This window comes from Phyllobates terribilis, unplaced genomic scaffold (genome assembly GCF_046119375.1).
Source record: "Phyllobates terribilis strain yellow unplaced genomic scaffold, ASM4611937v1 Scaffold_12__6_contigs__length_324123572, whole genome shotgun sequence".
Classification (NCBI taxonomy): Eukaryota; Metazoa; Chordata; class Amphibia; order Anura; family Dendrobatidae; genus Phyllobates; species Phyllobates terribilis.
Window position 1 is genome coordinate 266,124,422 of NW_027362772.1, and position 24,498 is coordinate 266,148,919.

At 43.7% G+C, this 24,498-nt stretch overlaps 1 protein-coding gene across 2 annotated transcripts in view; it reads left to right on the plus strand.

The window, feature by feature from the left end:
• The window catches only part of TTLL10 (tubulin tyrosine ligase like 10), a 100,908-nt gene that overhangs the window by 31,248 nt on the left and 45,162 nt on the right, over nucleotides 1-24,498 (plus strand). For both annotated transcript variants that reach the window (XM_073656978.1, XM_073656977.1), the window contains exon 3: nucleotides 11,518-11,674. In XM_073656978.1, the coding sequence (XP_073513079.1) occupies nucleotides 11,518-11,674 (157 nt within the window). The remainder of the gene's footprint in view (nucleotides 1-11,517; nucleotides 11,675-24,498) is intronic.

The following is a 24,498-nucleotide window of genomic DNA, read 5'->3' on the forward strand; positions in this document are numbered from 1 at the left end:
CTCCGGATCCCCTAGGCCCAGGCTTATCAGGAAACCTTCTGTGAAACGCTCTGACAAGTCTGGAAGCAGAAACATCATCCGCCCTCACCCATGAGTTATCCTCAGGTCCGAAACCCTTCCAAGCTACGAGATACTGCAAACTCCCTCTATACCGTCTAGAATTTAGGATGCGGGAAATTTCATATTCCCCGTCCTCCACCACCGGAGGAACAGTGGCAGAGGCGTCATCATCCGACACGTCAGCTCTTTTCAACAGAGAAACATGAAACACCGGGTTAATCTTCCAGGAGGTAGGAACCTCCAACCTAACAGCAGATTGGTTAACTATCTGAAGCACCTTAAAGGGCCCTACGAACTTGGGACCCAATTTTTTAGAAGGAATCCTCAATCGCAGATTCTTAGAGGACAACCAAACCATGTCACCAACAGCAAACAAAACCTCTTGCCGTTTCCTATCAAAGTACCTCTTAGATTTTTTGTTAGCCTCCTGAAGATTACCACGTACATCCGTCCAAACTCTCTCCAAATCACCGGAAAAACTCTCCTCCTCAGGCACAGCCGATACCAATTTGGAGAATGACCCAAAAGACGGATGTCTCCCAGAACAACAAAAAAAAGGCGAACACCCAGCAGAAGAGGATGTAAGGTTGTTAAGAGCAAATTCAGCAAGTGGCAGAAACTCAGACCACCCCTCTTGATTGTCTGCCACAAAACAACGCAAGAACTGCTCAACATCCTGGTTCTTCCTTTCTGTCTGGCCATTAGACTGAGGATGATATCCGGATGAAAACGACAAATGAACTCCCAACCTGTCACAAAAGGCACGCCAAAAACGAGCCACGAACTGAGGTCCCCTATCAGAAACAATGTCAGTAGGAACACCATGTAGTCTGACAATTTCCTTGGCAAAGGCCTTAGCGAGTGTCTTAGCGCAAGGCAGTTTGATGAAGGGAACCAAGTGACACATCTTGCTAAAACGGTCCACGACCACCCAGATGACCGTGAAACCTTCAGAGGGGGGAAGGTCAGTAATAAAGTCCATAGCCAGATGTGTCCAAGGTGCACTAGGAACCTCCAGAGGGCAAAGCAACCCCACAGCAGGAGCATGCAAAGACTTGGATCTAGCACACACAGTACATTGACGCACCCACTTAATGACTTCCTTCTGCCATCCAGGCCACCAAAAACTGCGACCCACAAGTCTCTTGGTCTCAGAAATTCCTGGATGACCTGCCAACCGAGACTCATGACACTCAACAAACAAATCTCTCCTAAAGGTCCTAGGCACAAACAACCTCCCATGGGGAGTGTTAGATGGGGCATTCTCCTGAGCTTTAAGAATCTCATCCTCCAAAACGGAGTCCAAAGCAGCAATCACAACACCTTCTTGTAAAATGCTCTCCTCTTCCTCCTCAGCACCGACCATGGGAGAAAAGCTGCGAGACAAAGCATCCGCTTTAACATTCTTGGTACCCAGGATGTAAGTAACGGAAAAATTAAACCGCGAGAAAAAAAGTGCCCACCTAGCCTGACGGGCATTCAAGCGCTTGGCAGCATCAAGATAGATCAGATTTTTATGATCAGTGAAAACTTGAATGGGAATTTCAGCACCTTCCAAGAGGTGACGCCAGTGTTCAAATGCGAGTTTAATAGCCAGCAATTCCCGATTACCAATATCGTAATTAAGTTCAGTCTCAGAAAATTTTTTTGAAAAAAAGGCACAGGGATGTATTCCATCCTTATTTTCCTGAGACAACACCGCACCGACCCCCACAGAGGAAGCATCAACCTCAACCAAAAACGGCTTAGTCACATCAGGCTGAATAAGGATGGGAGCAGAGGTGAACCTCTCCTTAAGAAGCACAAAAGCCTCAATGGCCTCAGAAGTCCACTGAACCGCATTAGCACCTTTCCTGGTGAGATCGGTCAGCGGTTTGACAATAATAGAAATTTTTTTTATGAATTTTCTGTAATAATTGGCGAAACCCAAAAACCTCTGTATCGATTTCAAACCAATAGGCCTAGGCCATTCCTGCACAGCTTGAACTTTAACCGGATCCATCTCAAAACCTTCACTGGAGATAATGTAACCCAAAAAACTAATTCTCTGTACAGCGAACTCACATTTCTCTAGCTTAGCAAAAAGCGAATTGTCCATTAATAACTGTAAAACTTCACGTACGCTCTGCCAATGAGACTCCAGATCAGGCGAATAAATCAGAATGTCATCCAAATACACAACCACATTTTTGCCGATTAAAGGTCTAAGGATGTCATTAATAAGATTCTGAAAAAATGCTGGAGCATTGGTAAGACCAAAAGGCATAACCAGATTCTCAAAATGACCCACAGGAGTGTTAAAAGCAGTCTTCCATTCATCACCCTCCTTCATGCGCAACAAATTGTATGCCCCCCGGAGATCAATTTTAGAGAACCACTTGACCCCCACTAACTGGTTAAATAAATCAGGAATCAATGGCAGTGGGTAAGGATTGCGTACAGTAATTTTATTAATCTCACGAAAGTCCAGACAAGGACGTAACCCGCCATCTTTTTTTTTAACAAAAAAAAATCCAACAGCCACAGGAGACTTGGAAGGCCTAATGTGACCGGCGGCCAAGCTTGTCTGTATGTATTCCTCCAAAGCCTTTCTCTCAGGAATAGTAAGATTAAATAAACGACTTTTAGGAAGAGTCGCTCCAGGGACAAATTCAATGGTACAATCATAGTCTCTATGGGGAGGCAAAATTTGTGACTCCTCCTCAGAAAAAACTCTCCAAAAATCCTGAATAGGTACAGGTAATTCCCCTTTATCCACAGCAGCAATGCGCCCGTTACAACACTTGTCATAACACTTAGGGCTCCAGGACTTAATTTCATTGGTAGACCAATCCAGTACAGGATTGTGCAATTTTAACCAGGGCAACCCCAAAACTACTGGAGAAGGCAAATTATTTAATACTACCAAATCCAAATTCTCTTGATGAATACCATTAATAGTGAGGGGAAATTCACAGACCTTATGAGTAACACTCTTCAAGGGAGAGCCATCAACAGAAACCACAGTAATAGGGGATGACAAAGTTTTTGGTTTTAATTTAAGTTTTTCCAAGAATCCCCCATCAATCACATTCAGAGTAGAACCGCAATCCACAAAAACCCGAAATTCAATTAATTCATCCTGAGCAGCAGTAGTAGCAGATAGGAATACTCCCTTAGAATTTAAACAGGCTATTCGTGCATGACTGACCATCTTTTTTTCTTTCTTCATACGAAGCACACAGTTCTTAATAAAATGACCAGAATTTCCGTAATAGAAAACAAACCTTCAGAAAGCCTGCGGTCTTTTTCCTGAGAGCGGGGTGCCATCGCCCCAATCTCCATCGGCTCTCCTTTGTCAGCACAGACCGTCTCAGGACTCGGAGCTGACATAGCAGAGGATTTGCTCTCATTAACTCTTGCACGCAGTCTCCTGTCCACCCGTATAGCTGATTGCATTGCCTCCTGCAAGTTTCCAGGTGTGGGATAAGCAATCAGTAAATCCTTAACCCTTTCACCAAGCCCTGCAAGAAACAAGCTTTTCAAAGCTGAATTGTTCCACCCCACCTGGGAAGACCACCGACGGAAGTGAGAACAATATTTTTCCACATTACCTGAACCCTGCCTCAGATGTCTCAATTCAGACTCAGCAGATGAGACACGATCAGGATCATCATACAACAAACCCAAAGCAGAAAAAAAACTATCCACTGATCTAAAGCACGGATCACTAGGTTGGAGAGAGAAGGCCCATCCCTGAGGATCTTTGCGCAAAAGTGACATTATGAACCCTATGCGCTGTGATTCATCACCAGAGGATCCGGGTCTCAAACGAAAATACAATAAACAAGCATTTTTAAAAGAAAAAAAGCTTGTTGTTCGCCAAAAAATAGATCAGGCAGATGTACCTTTGGTTCCACAAAATGTGCTCCAGAACAGCTACTCACGTGTTGCTGGAGCTTGTCCACCTCCAGAGTGAGTCCCTGCAAGCGTTGAGCCAAATCTTGAACCGAGACCATGATGGAAAACTGGAGGTCTTTCCTTAGAAAAAATTATTATTATTTTTTTTTTTGGGCTGGACTTACTGTTATGATCTGCTACAGGAACTAAGGAAAGACAGGAGATCTGTCCCTACAATATAACTAAACTAGATCCCTACGATGTAACGGGGAACCTGATCCTGCGATCAGACCCGCTAAAGTCCTCGGCTAGTCTGTACGAAGACCTATAGATGTGAGGGAGGGATCCCTACAAGAACTAGGGACTGGGATAAGTTGGACACCTCCTAGCAGAAATAGTAGCAGTCAAAGACAAACACACAACAAAAAGCATAGAGGTCAGAAGACCTAGCAAAACTAACAGAGAACGGTAACAGAGCACCAAGCTAGCTCAAGAGTAGTAAATACAATGAAGTCCAGCAAGGCCAGGAGGGTGGAGCCGGATTAAATAGGCAAAAATGGTCATGTGACCAGCAAACTAAAAAAAACCTAACAGGAGAGTTCTAACAAGACCAACACTAGCCAAAAAGGACCAGAGAAGAACGGACCAAGATCAAAGATGGCATTCTATTAAGTACTAAATTTAAAGTGTAACCAACTAGTTGTTCCTCCACCCACACCCACTAACTGGTTCCTACTACTTTGTGTTCCCCAGTCTCCCTGTAACCAGGGGAGAAGCACCTAGTGCATACTAGCTCCCTCTGGTGGAATGTGGTGTTGGATGCAAAAGGCTAGGTCACTACCATCACACTGGCCTTACCTCAGAGGAGGAACACCACACTCCATTGGAGAAGTGCAGCATTCCTGTGGCGGTCGAACCCTCAGGGGCGCCACAGGTACAGTCGGCAAGGTACTCCCTCAGCATCTTCCCAAACTTTGCACTCCTTGTGAGAGTACCCCGCGCCTCAGGGCTTGTGCGATGGGAGGGGCTGAGAAAATTCTCCCAGAACTTTGACAGTGTTCCCTTGCCTCTGCTGGATTGGAGTTGTGTCTCTCTCGCCTGTACTCCTTGGTTGTCCAACGAAATGTGACCTCTGCCGTCAGCATTTTCAGATGGGAATATTTTTAATAGTTCCGCAACAAGGGCCTTCTGGTACTGCCCCATTTTTATAGACCTGTCTGCCTCAGGAATAAGAGATATAAAGTTCTCCTTGTAGCGTGGGTCTAGAAGTGTCACCAACCAGTAATGACTGTCACCCAAAATTTTGAGAACGCGAGGGTCATGGGAAAGGCAGCATAACATCAACTCAGCCATGCATGCCAGACTGCTAACAGGCAAGACTTCCATGTCCTCACCAAGAGAACGACTGACCATGCTCTTCTCCTCCTCCTCCTCTTCTCAGGCCATCCACGCTGAACAGACGCTATGAGAGTTGTGCAGGTAGTACCGTCTATAGCACATGAAACTAGCTCCTGTTCTTCCTCCTCCTCTTCCTCATTGTCACCCAATCCACATTGGGATGAGATGAGGCTGGGCTGTGTGTAATCACCCTGTATGTTTCCTTGCTCCATCTCATTGTGCTCCGCCTGCAATGCATCCTCTTTGATTGTAAGCAGAGAGAGTTTCAGAAGACAGAAAAGCGGGATAGTGACGCTAATTATGGCGTCATCACCGCTCACCATCTTGGTGGAGTCCTCAAAGTTTTGGAGGATGGTACATATGTCTAACATCCATGTACACTCCTGAGGTCTTATGTCTGGAGTCTGAACTGAATACCGGCGGCCTTGTTGATGCTGGTACTCAACAACTGCCATCTTCTGCTCACAAATCCTTCCCAACATCTGCACTGTAGAGTTCCAATGCGTCATCAGTCTGTGAGCCAGAAGCTGAAAACGCTGCTGTAACACGGCAAGGGCGGCGGAAGCTGTAGGTGACTTTCTAAAATGGGCACACAGGCGGCATACTTTAACAAGCAGATCCAGCAGCTCCGGGTAGGATTTGAGAAACCGCTGAACCATGAGGTTAAGCACATGGGCCAGGCAGCGAGATGTACCGTCCCTGCCCACAAGCACTTGTCCACGTGTCCGTGGTTAGGTGGACTTTCCTGGTAATTGTGTTGTTGAGGGCACGGCTAATGTTTTGGGACACGTGCTTGAGTAATGCGGGGACGGCACACCGGGAGATATAGTAGCGGCTGGGGACCGAGTACCGAGGGACGGCTGCCGCCATCAGGTTGTGGAATGCTTCTGTCTCCACGAGCCTAAAAGGCAACATTTCGAGCGCAGTCGTGAAATGTGGTAATTTAGTACTGTGGCCTGTGGGGCATTGGCTGCGTATTTGCGCTTGAATTCCAAGGACTGGGGTATGGACAACTGAACGCTGAGCTGGGACAAGGACTTGGACATGCTTCCTGATTCTGCTATTTGAGAGTGTGCAATGATAGGTGCAGGGCAAGAGGCATCTTCGCATGCACCATGGACAGGGGATTGGCGTGCACGCACAACAGCGTAACAAGCAGTGGTGTCACCCGCAGACACTGTTCCTGGACCTGGGGTTCAGCCCACAAAGTCGGGTGCTTTGCAGCATGTGCCTGATCATGCTGGTGGTGGTCAGGCTGGTACTTTTGCCACCCCTGCTGATGCTGGCCTGGCAGGTGGTACAAATGGCCTTTTTGGGGTTATCGGCAGAGTCTTTAAAAAACAACCAGACTCGGGAAGACCTAACACTTGTACTGGCAACTTCCTTCATGTTGGTGTTACGGGGAATGGTTGCTTGCCTTCTGTCTGCGGCCACCACACGGCTTCTTCCTGCCTGTTGGGGTGCTCTGCCTCCCTTCCCCTGTGTGCTACTGTCCTCGCTCTGCATGTCCTCCAGCCAGGTTGCGTCAGTTACTATATCATCCATCACCTCATCTTCCACTTCTGCACCCTGGTCCTCCTTCTGACTTTCTGGCAATTGTGTCTCATCATCGTCCTCTTGTGACACTTTCCCACTGTCGCCTTCGTGTGACCGTGGCTGCTCAAATATTTGGGCATCGCTTCACGCAATCTCCTTTTGCCCTGCTTCAAGTGGACTGGGTGAGAGGCCCGAATCTATAAATGGAAAAGTGAACAGCTCTTCGGGGTGTCCAAGTGTGGGATCAGTTGTCTCTGGGCACTCGGCATGGTGGGAGGAAGGAGAATCTGGGTGAGGAATATGAAGTCCAGGCTCACGGCTACTGAGACTTGCATGTGTGGAAGACAGGGTGGTGGTGGTGGTGGCTAAGTGACTGGAAGCATTATCTGCTATCCAACCAATAACCTTTTCACTCTGCTTCATGTTCAATAGTGGTATTCTGCGGTCCCCTATTAATTTGGACAGGAAGGTCGAGCGAGAAGATGTGGGTGTTTGTTGTGGCACAATTTCAGCTTGCCCACGGCCTCGGCCTCTGCATGCACCATCACCATCATGTCCAGTTCCCCGTCCCTTGCCAAGTGCCTTGCCCATTATTTTACATGCTCACTACATATGGCTGAATTTGGAGTGAAGTTATATGTAATCCATGTGACGGAGAAACCAGTTTTAAATACCTGGCCTGTAGGTAACTTTTTTGAACAGCAAACCGGTGTCAAAAACTTTGCTGACACACTGAAAAAAAATTAGAATGGTGGCCAGAAATGGCAGAATTTTCAGAAAACGTATATGTGATCCGTGTGACGGAGAAAGCACAGTTTTAAATACCTGTCCTATAGGTAACTATTTTGAACAGCAAACCGATGTCGAAAACTTTGCTGACACACTGAAAAAATTTGAATGGAGGCCAGAAATTTCAGTGCAATTATATGTGATCCGTGTGACAGACAAACCACAGTTTAAAATAGTTGGATTTTTAGCTGTAATATCGAAAGGACCTGGCTGTATTCTGCAGTGCCAACAAGCAAATGGCGCAGAAAAACGGTGTTCTCTGTATTGCTTTTTAAACAAATAATGAGGATTAAGATCCAAATAAAATTATTCCTGGCCCCTGAGACCTGGGCCTTTGTCTAAAAATTTTTGACACAACCAGAAAACGAGCCCTAGAATAAGAGAGCCCAGATGACCAGAGTTTTTTTGAACAACAATATTACTTTATTAAACATATGTTACACTATTAAAACACCATAGTGCTACACAGAGAGGACACTGTCCGCACTTGTCACTTTAGTTTAAATGGGGTAGAGAAGCAGTGGTCTGAGGTAACCCTCTATATTATATATTTTATATGTACCCTAATCATGTTTGACTGTGACTAAGGGAATATTGGAGCAGACAGTGTCCTCTCTGTGTAGCACTATGGTGTTTTAATTGTGTAACATATGTTTAATAAAGTAATATTGTTGTTCAAAAAAACTCTGGTCATCTGCGCTCTCTTATTCTAGGGCTCTGTTTCTGGTTGTGTCAAAAAAATTTTGGAGTTTAATATGATATTTTGGAATCCTTATGAGTATGATGTTCTTTGTCTAGAAATGTCTAACAGCAGCAGAAGGCAGAACTGGAATGGAGCCTCTTGCGCTATATGCACTGCAGTCTGCTATATACACCGCCTGCCTATATACACTGCCTGCCTGATATCTCTGCAGATGGATTAGTCCTCAGAAGGACTGTTTGTTGAGATGAATATGTGTCTCTAATATAGTCTGGTGTACCTACACTAACTAGAAACAAGCAAATCTCTCCATAGCTCAGCAGCACCTCTCCCTACACTGCCTGATTCCGGAGTGATGAGCATGGCGGCGCCAGGTCTGATATAGACCTGATGACGCTGTGCGGCCAGCCAATCACTGTAATGCCACAACCAACATGGCTACGGCATTACAGTGAGTGGCAGGCAATCCCTGGATGTTCATTGGCTCTGTAAAGAGCACCAAACATGCAGAGAGGGGACCCGAGCATCCGCCGAGCAACCCCGGAAATACTCGCCGAGCGCCGAGCATCTCGAGTACTGAGATGCTCGGGCGAGTACCGAGTACTTGCGAGTATGCGTACTCATCACTAGTCCCCACTGCTGACTATGTCCCATTTAGAGAACGTACCATTTATGACGACTCTTTGTTTCCTATCATTTAGCCAATTCCTTACCCATTTACGTATAGTTCCCCCAAGTCCTTGCTTCTGAAGCTTCAGTATAAGGCTGTTATGTGGTACAGTATCAAATGCCATTGCAAAGTCCATATAAATCACATCAGCCGCATTAGCAACATCCAGATTTGCACTTAACCTCCTCATAGAACCCAACATGTTGGTTAGACACGACCTATTTTTCATGAATCCATGCTGATTATCATTTATTATATTATTCTCTGCGATATCACCCTGCAGCTTATCTCTTATGATGCCCTCAAAAGAGTTGCACACTACTGATGTCAGACTTACCGGACGGTAGTTACCTGGATCCACCTTCTTACCTTTCTTAAATATCGGTACCACATCGGCTATCCTCCAATCCTGTGGCACTACCCCTGTTACAAGAGAGTCTAACAGCACGAGATACAGCGGTTTGTCAATTACTGATCTCAATTCCCTCAGTATCCGTGGATGAATACCATCTGGGCCGGGGGATTTGTCAATGTTTCATTTGCTCAGACGCAAGCGTACTTATTTTTCTATTAAACTAATTATATCAGGTGGTAAACTTTTATTTATTATCATTATTTAGTCACTGTATGGCGGTATTATTCAGTCAGGGTATGGTAGTATTATTTAGTCACTGTATGGTGGTATTATTCAGTCACAGTATGGTAGTATTATTCAGCCACTGTATAGTGGTCTTTATTCAGTCACGGTATGGTAGTATTATTCAGTCACTGTATGGTGGTAATATTCAGTCACGGTATGGTAGTATTCTTCAGTCACTGTATGGTGGTAATATGCAGTCATGGTACAGTAGTATTATTCAGTCACTGTATGGTGGTATTATTCAGTCACGGTATGGTAGTATTATTCAGTCACTGTATGGTGGTATTATTCAGTCATGGTATGGTAGTATTATTCAGTCACTGTATGGTGGTATTATTCAGTCACGGTAAGGTAGTATTATTCAGTCACTGTATGGTGGTATTATTAAGTCATGGTATGGTAGTATTATTCAGTCACTGTATGGTGGTATTATTCAGTCATGGTATGGTAGTATTATTCAGTCACTGTATAGTAGTATTATTCAGTCATGGTATGGTAATATTATTCAGTCACGATATGGTAATATTTTTCAGTCACGGTATGGTAATATTTTTCAGCCACTGTATGGTGGTAATATTCAGGCAGGGTATGGTAGTATTATTCAGTCACTGTATGGTGGTATTATTCAGTCATGGTATGGTAGTATTATTCAGTCACTGTATGGTGGTATTATTCAGTCACGGTAAGGTAGTATTATTCAGTCACTGTATGGTGGTATTATTAAGTCATGGTATGGTAGTATTATTCAGTCACTGTATGGTGGTATTATTCAGTCATGGTATGGTAGTATTATTCAGTCACTGTATAGTAGTATTATTCAGTCATGGTATGGTAATATTATTCAGTCACGGTATGGTAATATTTTTCAGTCACGGTATGGTAATATTTTTCAGCCACTGTATGGTGGTAATATTCAGGCAGGGTATGGTAGTATTATTCAGCCACTGTATGGTGGTAATATTCAGTCAGGGTATGGTAGTATTATTCAGTCACTGTATGGTAGTAATATTCAGTCAGGGTATGGTAGTATTATTCAGCTACTGTATGGTGATATTATTTAGTCATGGTATGGTAGTATTATTCAGTTACTCTATGGTGATATTACACAGTCACTGTATTCTAGTATTCATTTACTGTATGGTAGTATTATTCAGTCACTTTATGGTGGTAATATTGAGCCACTGTATGGTAGTATTAAGTCACTGTATGATGGTATTATTCAGTCACTCTATGATGGTATTATTCAGTCACTGTATGATAGTATTCAGTTACTGTATGGTAGTTTTCAGTCACACTACGGTAGTATTCAATTACTGTATGGTAGTATTCAGTCACTGTATTCAGCTATTCTATGGTGGTATTATTCAGTCACTTTATGGTGGCAATATTGAGCCACTGTATGGTAGTATTCAGTCACTGTATGGTGGTGATAATACAGCAAACATACACATTGCGCTGAATAACTGAAATGATTTTGTATTACTTCTGTTGCTTTGTTATTACATTGTGACCAGCATTAGCAGCTATAGACATGTATGAGCTTGGCATACAGTATAACAGCATCAGGCTACTACTATGAATCCTTTGCATGCCATCCTTTCCCCACAGTAACATCCTCAGTCATTACCTTTTATCTGGGATGGACTCATTATTGCCATCCTATTGCCACAGCTCGTGGTTGTCCGGTGTTGACATGAGCTTCACAGCTGAGGTTGAATAGATATACCGTATGTGTGCTAACAAGCTGGCACAGACGGATATGGCGCTGCATAAATAACTCTTCTCTACAGATGAATGACGAGTATAACGTGGCATTTACCCTATCACTTGTCTTATCCTAAAAAGCTGGATTGGAGACTGCCGAGGCAGAGGCCTTAGAAGCATCGAAAATGGAAACATCCACAGTTCAACAGAAGCCATCCCATCTCCCAGAGAAGAGGCCGGAAGAGCCACGGGGTCCAGGAACTTTCTTTTACTTTGGTGGCGGTAACGGGGCACAATTGTAAGTAACCTAATATTCATGTGTAATTGAGAGTAGATGGTATTATTTACTCACAGTATAGAAGTCAATCACATACGGTTGTATTTATTGGTTACTGTATGGTGGTATTATTTAGGCACATGTTGTAGATTACAGCTTTTGAGAAGATACATATGTAGCATTAGCATAGCTATAAATGGGTAGAGGTGGAGGGATTTTTGGTCAATATAAGATGATATTGTTTATTCACAAAGGATAAAATATCATCATAGTATGTGAGTATTTTTCGTCAATATATGGTAGTATTATATGGTCATTTATAGCTCTCAGTGTTAGAAGATTTACATTTGTAGCAGGAGTATAGCTAAAGGAGCGCAGAGAACGCTTAGTAATTTTTAAGACGGTATTGTTTGGACTCTGTATAGTGGTATTATTTGGTGATATTTTTGTATCAAAAGAATAGCTAATTGTGGTGCAGATGTAGAGGTGTTTGGGGTACTATTTAATTACTGTACAGTGGCTATTATTTAGTCACTCTATAGCTGTTTTATTTAGTCATTTACAGCATAAAGGGCTATAGGGGTGCACGCACAGGTAGAGGTATTTTCGGTCAATTTTAGATTGCATTATTTCTGGTTATTATAAGATAATATAATTAGGTCTTGATATTTTGATAATTGATCACTGAATGATAGTATTATTTAGTCATTCAATAGCGGGATTATTCACTCATTTATAGCTCACAGTGTTTATTAAGAAACATTTGTAGAAGAAGAATAGCTATAGAGGTATAAATAAGGTCAGAAATGCATCAGTCCCCTTGTTTTTTTGTCTCCATATTAATTGTGCCTGCTTTTAAAATGTTGGTGAAGATATAAATAAATTCCCTATTTATCCTGGGCATTTTGCTGGTGCTTATGGATATACGAGGCATTATTTGGTCACTGTGTGGTGGTATTATTTGGTCACTGTGTGGTGGTGTTATTTGGTCACTCCGTGGTGGCATTATTCAGTCATGTACAGCTCACAATGTTTGAGAAAATAAATTTGTGTTTGTAGCAGAGGTATAGCTACAGGGGTGCAGAGGTGGAGAAATTTCCAGTCACTGTTGGATGGTATTGTTTGGTCACTGTATAGTGGTATTATTCGGTGACATTATAGCAGCAGTATTCAGTCATGTAGCAATGTTACAGAAGATACGTTTATAGCTGAAGTATAGCTACAAATGGTGCAGAGGTAGAGGTGATTTGAGTCACAAAAAAACAGTAATGGTTGGTGACTACTGTATATGGTGTTAAATAATCACTGTATGGTGGTATTATTTAGTCACTCCACAGCGGTATTACTCAGTCAGGTATAGCTTGCAGTGTTTGAGAAAATATATTTGAAGCAGTAGTAAATCTATAGTGTTGCAGAGGGAGCAGTCAGTCAGACTCTGGTGCCTAAGGGAAGGGGCAAAACCCCAATGCCACATAGCATTGTATCAGTATTATACTGTGAATGGCAGGTATTTGGTGTTACAGATTTTGCACTGGGGCGAAAAGCACTCCCATCAAAATTTTTATCTTCTTAATATATTGCAGTCATCATATTTTCTCTCACTGTGTACTTACAATTGCTCATTTTGCCTTTCTATCCAATTAATTCTTCTCTTTTCCATTAGATCTATGACATCATGTGATTACAAACTGACTAACTGAATCCTTCTAAGCTCTATGTAAAAACAGGAGGTCAATTTTTCCTGTATGAGTAATAAGTTACTGCAAAAGGGGAAGGAGGGAGCATCTGAATCAGGAGCTGAAGAGGGGAATCAAAAATGCAGGGACAAGAGACTTCCTGTTTCTACTGTATGTAAGGGGCACAGGGCGGTATTCATGGATGAGGGGTTGCTTTGCTCCCACACCCTGGCACCCCACAAGTAAATAGTGTCCCATTTGTCTTGTGCTCTGTGTGAATTGTATAACACTCACGTTTTGTCCAGAGGACTCAACTGTCTCCACAATCCCGGATCCAGGAAAAGCCGTACATTCAACAGCAGACACTTTGTTCTTTTCAAACAGTTTAACTTTTCTAAGCAGTCCAAGTTCAAATGTTGTTACAGCACAATGCGTTGTTATTGTAATGGTTTCTTCAGCCTGAGCTATCCCTCTCTTCGCTGGCATTTCTGGCCCCTGGGATACTCCACCCAGCTCCACAGCTCCCATAAATCTCCTCCCCACTTCCATACATAGTTCCCTGTCCAGCCTTCTCTTGTGGGAAGGGAATAAGGTAGGCTTCTCCATACCTAGATCGGACTGGAGGCCCCAGACGTCCTGGAAAGGTCCACTAAACTTTGTCGCGGCCGTTGTCATGCTGCTTCCACAGTCCGTAATCCTTTGTGCTCTCCAGCCCTCTGTCCCTGAACTTCTGCTCTCAACACTTTGATCTAATCTCCTCATCTGATCCTAATAAGGAAGGGTTCCCCTTTTTAACAAACCCTACCCCTCCCATGTTGGGGCTGTTCCCGTACACATTCCTATACTGTACATATCTACTTCCTGAATCTATTGTGCCCACAACTGCACTGTTCCCAGTCCTAACTTATATGCAAAGCTAAATCTATAGCCTATATCGAATCCTTTCCCTATGTCTAATACAACAGTACATTATGAGATCCACATCACTTAAGTATTTATAAAACTATATAAAAGTTGGACATATTATATCATTCACACTACCATACATAAACTGTTCACATTAGTGCCTGTAATGTTCTATGCACTTAAAATACTTCTTTAATACACAAAAGCACACCCGTTTTATTAGAGTGGAAAAAGAGTATGATTGTCCCTGACACACTCTTACAAGTACATAGAGCAGAGGAAAGAGAAGAATTAGCTGGGTAGAAAGGCAAAATGAGCAATTGTAAGTACACAGTGCTATATTATATGATGACTGCAATATATTAAGAGGATAAAAAGTTTGATGGGAGTGCTCCTTTAATCTCTTGTTTGTAGCTATTCCCCAAGTCACAGTCACATGAAAGCATTGCTGATTTATTTGTGTCCTTCCATGTACATTGCAGTACTTCCTCGTCAGTCCTCTTCTTCCTGATCCTCATGCATTGCTCATATACAGTATATGCCATTCAGGGTCTCTGGAATACTACAGTATATATACTGCTTTCTGTTTTATGTCATCTATGAAAATCCAGAATTCCTTACACTAATGGACGACTAATAACTGACTTATGTTCCAGGTCATTTCATTTATATGGACAAAGTGAATCAGTCATTGATTTACACTGTATGATGCATGATTTTGTATTGAGCGTTCAAGGCTGGGTCTAAACTTGACAGTTTTCCGCTATTTAAAAAAAAAAAAAACCCCACAGAAAACCCACTGATTTCATGCTCGGCAAATGGACGTTACGTTCAGGGGTGACCTTTGATAGTACTGTACAAGTGACATTAAAAGGTTTGTGAAAGACAGTAATAATTGTAGGTTGGTGGCATCAATAAAGCAGGAAGGTGTAAGTGTGAAGACAAGCAGCTTACTATCAATCACTTTGGGGTGACATAAAACAATTATCAATTATCAATTCTTACAGTGGAAAAGTTTGAGATGACATTTCTATCATGTGGTTTATAACATGGCTACAACAAACTTTACAGTATGAGTCTATCAGTAATATACAATGTCCTGGTTAAAGGGAATCTGTCACCAGGCTTTTGTCACTTATTCTGAGAGCGGCATAATACAGAGACAGAGACCTTTATTCCAGCGATGTGTCACTTACTGGGCTGCTTAATGAAGTTTTGATAAAATCCCTGTTTAATCAGCAGGAGATTTTCACTAGAGGACTAGTTCTCTTGTGCAATGTAGTCTTCTTGCTTGGTATAACCATGCCCCAAACACGGATTGAAAGCTTTCTGCCTATGCACAGTGTACACAGAAAACTTTTTTTGTTTTTGTTTCAATACAAACAGTGTTTTATCAGCTGGAGATTATCACTACAGGACTAAGTGCCTTGTGTCTCCTAGTCCAACCAAGCCCCACCACTGATTAGCATCTTTATGTCAATATACAATGTACCCAGGAGGATGGCGATCAGTGGTGTGGGTGGGCTTATACACAGCTCAGCATTCAGAAAACTGGTTGATCTGCAGTGGATAAACTGATTTTATCAAAGCTGTGGCAAACAGCCCAGTAAGTGATACATCTTTGTAATCAGGGCCTCTGCCCCTACATCATGCTGCTGTCAAATGAAGTAGAAAAACCTGGTGACAGATTCCCTTTAAGCATATTTTAAGTCCAGTTTGAAAGGGTTAATGTGACAAATTACACAATTTTTTTTTTTACAAAAGTATATATGAGAAGGGCGAGGAGAGCCCCTGCCTCCTCTCACCCTTCTCATTGTTGATTGACAGTAATTTATGTCTGTTACATGCAGCCACTTCTATTACTTTTATTACTGATATCGTTCATGTTTGTATGATGGTAGGACAGGACTGGTTCTTTATATTGAATGTTTTCCTAAGCGGTATCTTATATTTTTGGCCAACCTTATAGTATACATTGTTGCAATTTACAAATAACCGTACCATATAATAACTGATTATAGGCGCCAATCAATTTGGTGCCTTACATTTGTCAGCTTAATTAACAATTGCATCGAAACAATTTTGTACACAGCAAAAATAATATACTGTTATCATATACAGTGCATTTTTCTACTTGAATATTCCAAGCTGCCCCTAAAATTGATGATTTTCCTCCATTTAAAAAGAAGAAACAAACAATTATTTAAAAAAGCACTCCTCCCATCAAAATTTGTATTCTCTTACTATATTGCAGTCAACATATTATACAACACTGTGCACTTACAATTGCTCATTTTGTCTTTCGACCCAGCTAATTCTTCTCTTTCCCATTAGGTCTATGACATCACGTGATTAATAACTGACCAGCTGAATCCTTCTAAGCTCTATGTAGAAACAGGAGGTAAATTTTCTCTGCACGAGTCATGAGTCACTGCAAAAGTCTATGACAGGGGGAGGAGCGGAGCAGCTGAGTCATGAGTAATGCAGGGAAAAGAGACTTCCTGTTTCTATATAGAGTAGTGAAAGAGAAGAATTAATTGGGTAGGAAGGCAAAATGAGCAATTGCAAGTACACAGTGCTACATAATATGATTGCAATTTATTAAAAGGATACAAAGAATAGGTAAATGGGTCATCCAGAACTTTAACCCCTTCACGACATGTGATGTACATTTACGTCTTATGTCTTCAGTGTCGGACTGGGGTGCCAAGGGCCCACCAGTAACCAACTCCAGGGCCCCGATTTTCTACTACACGCAAATGTGACATTATCCTCAATCACAAATGTATATAACAATGAACTGGGTGGATTGTTACATGAATAAGATTTTGCCTTTGTCTGTATATAGTGATTCAAGTATATTGTGCCAAGTATTGCTCATATAAGAAGATGGTGGCCCACCGGAGGATTCCCCTGTACTCCGGTGGGCCAGTCCAAGCCTGTATGTCGTGTCCCTGCCTTTGATGTGAGCTTGCATCTTTCCCAGCACATGATGGTTGATTTAGTTAGCCATCATGTGCCTTTAACAGTCACTGGGGGAGAAGAGCTATTAACAGCTGTTAACCTGTTAAATCCCACTGTCAATCTCTGACAGTGTAATTTAACAGGCACCGGCAGAGGGGCACGTCGTTCCACGCTCCCATCGGCTGATGACCCCCTTGTCTGTCATTACGATACTTCTGTGAAAGCCAGACCGTAGTTGGCATTCATAGGATATGGATGATGCATTGCTATGTATAGCACAAGCAATCAGACAATCGCGGCTTAAAGTCCCCTAAGGAGACTATTAAATACAGTAAAAGGTTAAAATAAAATGTTTTTAAAAATATTAAAAAAATAAAAAAAACATAAAAGTTCAAATCACACCACTTTAGCCCCATTAAAAATAAAACAAAAAAATATAAAATACACATATTTGGTATTGCTGCATTTATATAAATCCAATCTATCAAAATATTATGTAAATTAATCTGATCGGTAAATGGTGTAATTCAAAATACCAAAATTATGTTTTTTTGGGCCGCTGCAACATTGTTATAAAAAGCAATAAGAGGCAATCAAAACATCGTATCTACCCCAAAATGGTATCAGTTAAAACATCAGCTCACGGTGCAAAAAATAAGCCCTCATCCGACCCCAGATTCTCAAAATTGAAAACGTTACGGTCTCGGAAAATGGCTACTAGAACCAAATTATTATTCTTTTTTTCTACAAATTTCTGAATTTTTTTTTTACCACTTAAATAAAAAAAAAAAACGATACATGGATAGTATCTGCGTACTTGTAGTGACTTGGAGCATTATATTGCTAGGTCAGTTTTACTATATAATGAACATGGTAAATAAAAAAAAACAATTGTGGGATTACGCATTTCTTGCAATTTCAACGGACTTGGATTTTTTTCCCCATTTTCCAGTACATTATGTGGTAGAATGAATGCTGTCATTCAAAAGTAAAACTTGTCTCACTAAAAAACAAGCCTTCATATGGCTATGTGGACGGAAAAATAAAAAAGTTATGGCTCTTGAAAGAAGGGAAGGAAAAAACGAAAACGAAAAACAAAAGCGGAAAATCATCATGTCATGAAGGGGTTAAGAAAATGTTATAAAAAAGAAAAGAAAAAACTTGAAATACTCTGGCACTCTAGCACCACCACTCTGGAGGTCCTTGGTGGTCATGATGAAATGATGTCACATACAGTGGGTACGGAAAGTATTCAGACCCCTTTAAATTTTTCACTCTGTTTCATTGCAGCCATTTGGTAAATTCTAAAAAGTTCATTTTTTTTTCTCATTAAAGTACACTCTGCACCCCATCTTGACTGAAAAAAACAGAAATGTAGAAATTTTTGCAAATTTATTAAAAAAGAAAAACAAGTATCACATGGTCATAAGTATTCAGACCCTTTGCTCAGTATTGAGTAGAAGCACCTTTTGAGCTAGTACAGCCATGAGTCTTGGGAATGATGCAACAAGTTTTTCACACCTTGATTTGGAGATCCTCTGCCATTCTACCTTGCCGATCCTCTCCAGTTCCGTCAGGTTGGATGGTGAACGTTGGTGGACAGCCATTTTCAGGTCTCTCTGTGGCGCCCCTGAGGGTTCAGTCGCCACAGGGGTACTGCACCTCAGTTCGAGGTGTGGTATCTCCTCTTCCAGGTAAGGATGGAGCACTTCTCAGGACCCCACTTCACCACTCAACACTACACCACTCCTGTCCTGAAGGGGGCCTAAATGCGCCAGGGTGCTGCCCCGTCCCGGGATAGAGGAGATGGAGGGAACCAAAGATAGGGGGAACCATGTAGTGGGTGAGGGTGGAGGACACACTTTTAGGAAACACTTATTCATTCACATTTAATCTACGGCCATCTTAGGTTCAAGGTCTTTGATTGTGGTCTGCTGCCAGGGTCCAGCAAAAGTCTGCAGCTGACTGAAGATACACAGTCCTCGTACTCTGGCCTTGAGACGAGGAGCGGGTCAGAGTTAACCACTGTCTCTACCCGGTCAAGGTCCTGACCTAAGAAGGCCTTGGAGGGGAGCGGCGGAGATAGGCTCCACAGGCAAAAGGATCCCAGGGGGATACGGAGGGAGCGGAGTCGCCACCTGTATTCTTTACTCTGGCCTAGTCAGAGGGATTCCTGCTGCAAGAGGGGTGACCGGCCCCCAATATCTGACTTTGTCACTTCACGTCTCAGTCAGAAAAGCGTGGAGGCTTAGTGGATCCCAGGGGGATACGGACGGAGCGGCCTACGCCACCTGTATCCCTTACACTGCGTTTATCCAGTGGGACCCGGCCTTACACCAGGTTCGTACCGCACACAGTCAGGAGAAGACTTAGTGGGAGAACTTACCAAGGAGAGGAACACACACCAGAGGGGTCTCGACAGGTGCTCCTGATCTATCTGGGAAGTGCTGAACCCCCTTCCCGGTGGCCGCAGTACGCCGTGTGTAGCAGAGAGAAGCTTTGCGGCTGAAGGTTCATCTGAAAGTGAGTAAAGACCCAGATGACTTCACACACAGCCTCAGCCTGTTATTTCCTGCGCGGCACTGCACCCACCATTCCTTCTCACACTGGCCTGAGGCCTGCTCCGCCTGCAGGTAGCCGTCCCATCTTAGCTGCCCGTAACACCGGCCTCAATGGACTGAAGCAGCGCTGGTGTCCATCACCGGAAACCGCAGGTGGCATAGTCGAAATACCACTTTTACTTGAAAGCCCAATATTTTTATGTGACAGCCCTGGGCACGGAACGGGTCCAGGCCACGACTGCATCCCTGCGACACCTACACCGACCCGGCTCCGAGTAACCCCATTTCCCAGGGAGGGCTAGAGCGTCACATCTCCAGAGATGCTCAATTGGGCTTAGGCCAGGGCTCTGGCTGGGCCAGTCAAGAATGGTCACAGAGTTGTTCTGAAGCCACGCCTTTGTTATTTTAGCTGTGTGCTTAGGGTCATTGTCTTGGAAGGTGAACCTTCGGCCAAGTCTGAGGTCCAGAGCACTCTGGAAGAGGTTTTCATCCAGGATATCTCTGTACTTGGCCGTATTTATGTTTCCTTCAATTGCAACCAGTCATCCTGTCCCTGCAGCTGAAAAACACCCCCATAGCATGATGCTGCTACCACCATGTTTCCCTGTTGGGATTGTATTGGGCAGGTGATGAGCAGTGCCTGGTTTTCTCTACACATACTGCTTAGAATTATCACCAAAAAGTGCTATCTTCGTCTCATCAGACCAGAGAATCTTATTTCTTATAGTCTGGGAGTCCTTCATGTGTTTTTGAGCGAACTCTATGCGGGCTTTCATATGTCTTGCACTGAGGAGAGGCTTCCGTAGGGCTACTCTGCCATAAAGGCCCAACTGGTGGAGGGTTGCAGTAATAGTTGACTTTGTGGAACTTTCTCCCATCTCCCTACTGCATCTCTGGAGCATAGCCGCAGTGATCTTGGGGTTCTTCTTAACTCTCTCACCAAGGCTCTTTGCCCATGATTGCTCAGTTTGGCTGGACGGCCTGGTCTAGGAAGACTTCTGGTGGTCCCAAAGTTATTCCATTTAAGGATTATGGAGGCCGCTGTGCTCTTAGGAACCTTGGCCAGATCTGTGCCTTGCCACAATTCTGTATCTGAGCTCATTGGGCAGTTCCTTTGAACTCCTGATTCTCATTTGGTCTGACATGCACTGTGAGCGGTGAGGTCTTATATAGACTGGTGTGTGCCTTTCGAAATCAAGTCCTATCAGTTTAATTAAACACAGCTGGACCCCAATGAAGGAGTAGAACCATCTGAAGGAGGATCACAAGGAATTGAACAGCATGTGACTTAAATATTGTAGCATCGGCGTCTCTGCCCCCTGCCAGGCAGAGACGCCGTTCCCCTTACCGCCGCAGTCCTGCTCCGGCGTCTTCCGGCCTCCCTGCAGCTGCTGCTGGTGCAAGCAGCTTCCCTGGCTCTGTGCTTAGGGCGCGCGCGTGCTCCCTCCCTCTTAAAGGGGCCGCGCGCCGTCCTAAAAAGTCCCCAGCCAATGGCCAGAGGACTTTCCCTATAAAAGGCACCTCCTCTAATATGGAGGTGCCCGTGCAAGGTTGTTGCTCTGTGATATTTACTTTGTTTCAGCCCTCAGGTCCTTTGCAAGTCAGTCCTGTCCGCCAGTCTGATCTTCAGCCCAGTCCGCAAGTCTGACTACTTTCCAGCCCGACAGTCTGCCTGCAGTCCAGTCCGCCAGTCTGTCTATGGGCTCTGCCCGCCTGCTTACCTGGAAGCTGTAACACGGGCACTTTAGATGCAGTGACACAGAAGCACAGAGCAGCCAATACAGGGTTAATAAACAGGGAAAGTTTATGACAACAAGATGAATCTCCACGCAGGGAGTAACAGGGGAAAATATGGGGAAATAGCAGGTATAAGTCTGTAACTGACAGTTTACAGTTTAACTAGATGTAGCAGAGTCAAACCGGTAACAAACGACAGTTTTTTCACTTAGCTGACTTGTATCCTCTACAAGGCAGTTGCCAGCTGGTGCTGGTGACACTGTCTTCAGGCTTCCCCACCCAAACAATGCTCCGTCTTCTGGCGGCAGCGGGCGGTCTCCGGTCTTACCCGCTGAGCCCCTAGTCCATAACAGTGCACCTCACGTACTCAGCTCCACGGACCCTGCGTCTCTTCTCCCTACAGTCAGCTTGACTCCTCCGGTCCACTGCACTCGGATCCCTTGCTCCAAGTCCTGTAGCCAGGAGCCTGGACCCTCTCGCACTGCTCTGCTGAGCTGGACACAGCTCCGCTTTCCCACGCAAACGTCCTCGTCTCTCCCTCTCTCGTCACACCAGGAGTCCCTATGTTACCTGACCTCCCAGCTCTCTCTCTCGACACACCCCCTGCTTCCCTGTCACATGACTCCTCTGCTTGCGGTCTGTCTTCCCCCTGCAACAAGAGGTACGGCCCCGGCAGTTCCGGATCCCTTGCTCTGAAAGTACTTACACCCCGGTCTTCCCCCTTACAAAGCACCTGCCTGTTACCTGCCGTGCCCGCCAGACCACTTACCTGGAAGCACCTGCCTGTTACCTGCCTTGCCCGCCAGCCTGCTTACCCGGAGCACCCGTCTGGCTATCAGCCGAATCAGCCTGCCTGTCTACCCGGACCACCCGTCAGCCTGCCTGCCATGCTCATCCGCTGTACCGGTCAGTTCCTGCCTTCTGACCAGTGGGAGTCACCTGCTCTCATACAATGTCGGTCCCAGAGTGGCACCTGGTCCCTCTGCTCGGTTCCTCCCTGGTTCACGGAGTCGACTCAGCCGCCGTGTGACCTGAATACTGAATACTTATGACCATGTGATATTTCAGTTTTTCTTTTTTAATAAATTTGCAAAAATTTCTACATTTTTGTTTTTTTTTAGTCAAGATGGGGTGCAGAGTGTACTTTAATGAGAAAAAAATTAACTTTTTAGAATTTACCAAATGGCTGCAATGAAACGAAGAGTAAAAAATGTAAAGGGGTCTGAATATTTTCCGTACCCACTGTACAACACTCACATGACAGCTGATGGATCCTGTGGGACTGCACAAGTCCTAAATCCCTAAGGACCAGGGACAGTGTTATGGGGAAGCAGACTGGGCAAATGCCCAGGGCCCGATCCACAAAGGGGGGCCCCCTGCTCCTGCAGCCCCTGCATGCAGTGCACAGAGGATTATATCAGTGCAAGGGTCAACTCACACTAGCGTATAAATCAGACGAGTGCAATCCGTATCTGATTACTCTTGGACCAAGGTTATTCAAAGAGGCAGCGCAGATCTGCATATTTTTTTCTCCATTATATTCAGCATGCTGTGATTTCACTCCGAAATTGGACAGTGCGAGAAAAAAATCACATGCCATTCGGACCATCAGTACAGCATCCGATTTTTAGAGATATATTACAATTCTGTAGCATAGGAAACTGTAAATGATTGTGTAAGAGATTAATAGCTGAGGAGTAAAAAAACGGATTGTACATGGTGCTCAGGTATGTACCGAGTAACGCGGGTGCTCGAGTCTCCGCCCCATATGTTTCGCGGCTGTTATACAGCCAAAAAAACTTCGCTGGGATTGCCTGCCATGCACGAGCGATCCCCGCATGTTTTTTTTTGGGTGTCTAACAACCGTGAAACATGCGGGGCAGGGACTCGAGCATGTCACTCGAGCACCCGCGATACTTGGTGCATATCCGAGTACCCGATGCAAACTCAAGTAGCGAGCACTTGCTCTCAAGACTAATGACAACTTATTCACTTACCCCATGTGCAGAGCATTGCAGTAGCTTAGGTATTCGTAGTTAAGACCATTAACAACTAACTGTCACTATATGAGTGGTCATAACCATGGATACCTAAGCTACCGCAATGCCCTGCAAATGGGGTAAGCAGCATAGCTAATCAGAAGAACTATACTACATTTCTAGTTGGAGGTATTGGGCTAATACTATTATAATTACACCTGCTACATATTGGGACTGGATCTTGGAGCTGGAAATACCACTTTAATACAGTCATGGCTATTTAATTTCCATAGTAGTCAATGATATTTTTTTGGGAATTTTGGAGTAATAGGTCTAAACATGTGAATATCTTCTATTGATCCATCTGAATGTTTTAGGATTTACCTCTTCGGTAACATGTAGAAGGTCAGAATGAATAGATCTATTCCAAAAAAAAGTCACATTCGTTTTACATATCCTATTACATGTCCTATTTTCTTAACTTTTAATCACATTTACAACAAAACACGCTTTATTAGGTAACTGTCATTGTGTCAAAGTCTCCCAACTGTAAAACGTGCAATAAAATCACAGGAGGACATTCAAAATCTGTGAGTGAATGTAGAGCGCCCCCTGCTGTACAATGAGAATATGGCTGGAGATTATAATAGCTGTTACAGCAGAAAAACTCATAGTCCCTGATTATTTTAAGTCACTTTTCTTTTTAATCTTGTTGTATTAGTATCAAGATGGCGCACGTGATTCATGAATTTGGTGCCAAGTCAAAAATTTACTTTTTTTCCTACCTTGAACTGTTCTTGCGACTTTTTGGGGCCAAAAATCTCACTTTGGTGCCAAAAAGTCATAAAACTTATTCCAAAACTCGAAAATACACCGGGGAGTGGGCGAAAGGGATGGCTGGAGTGAAATTGTGCCAAATTTTGTCGCAATTGTCGAATCTGGAATTACTAGACAGGTGAGCACATATAAAATAGACTTCAAAAGAGGTGCAAATAGAATAATTAATTGGGGGCAAAATACAG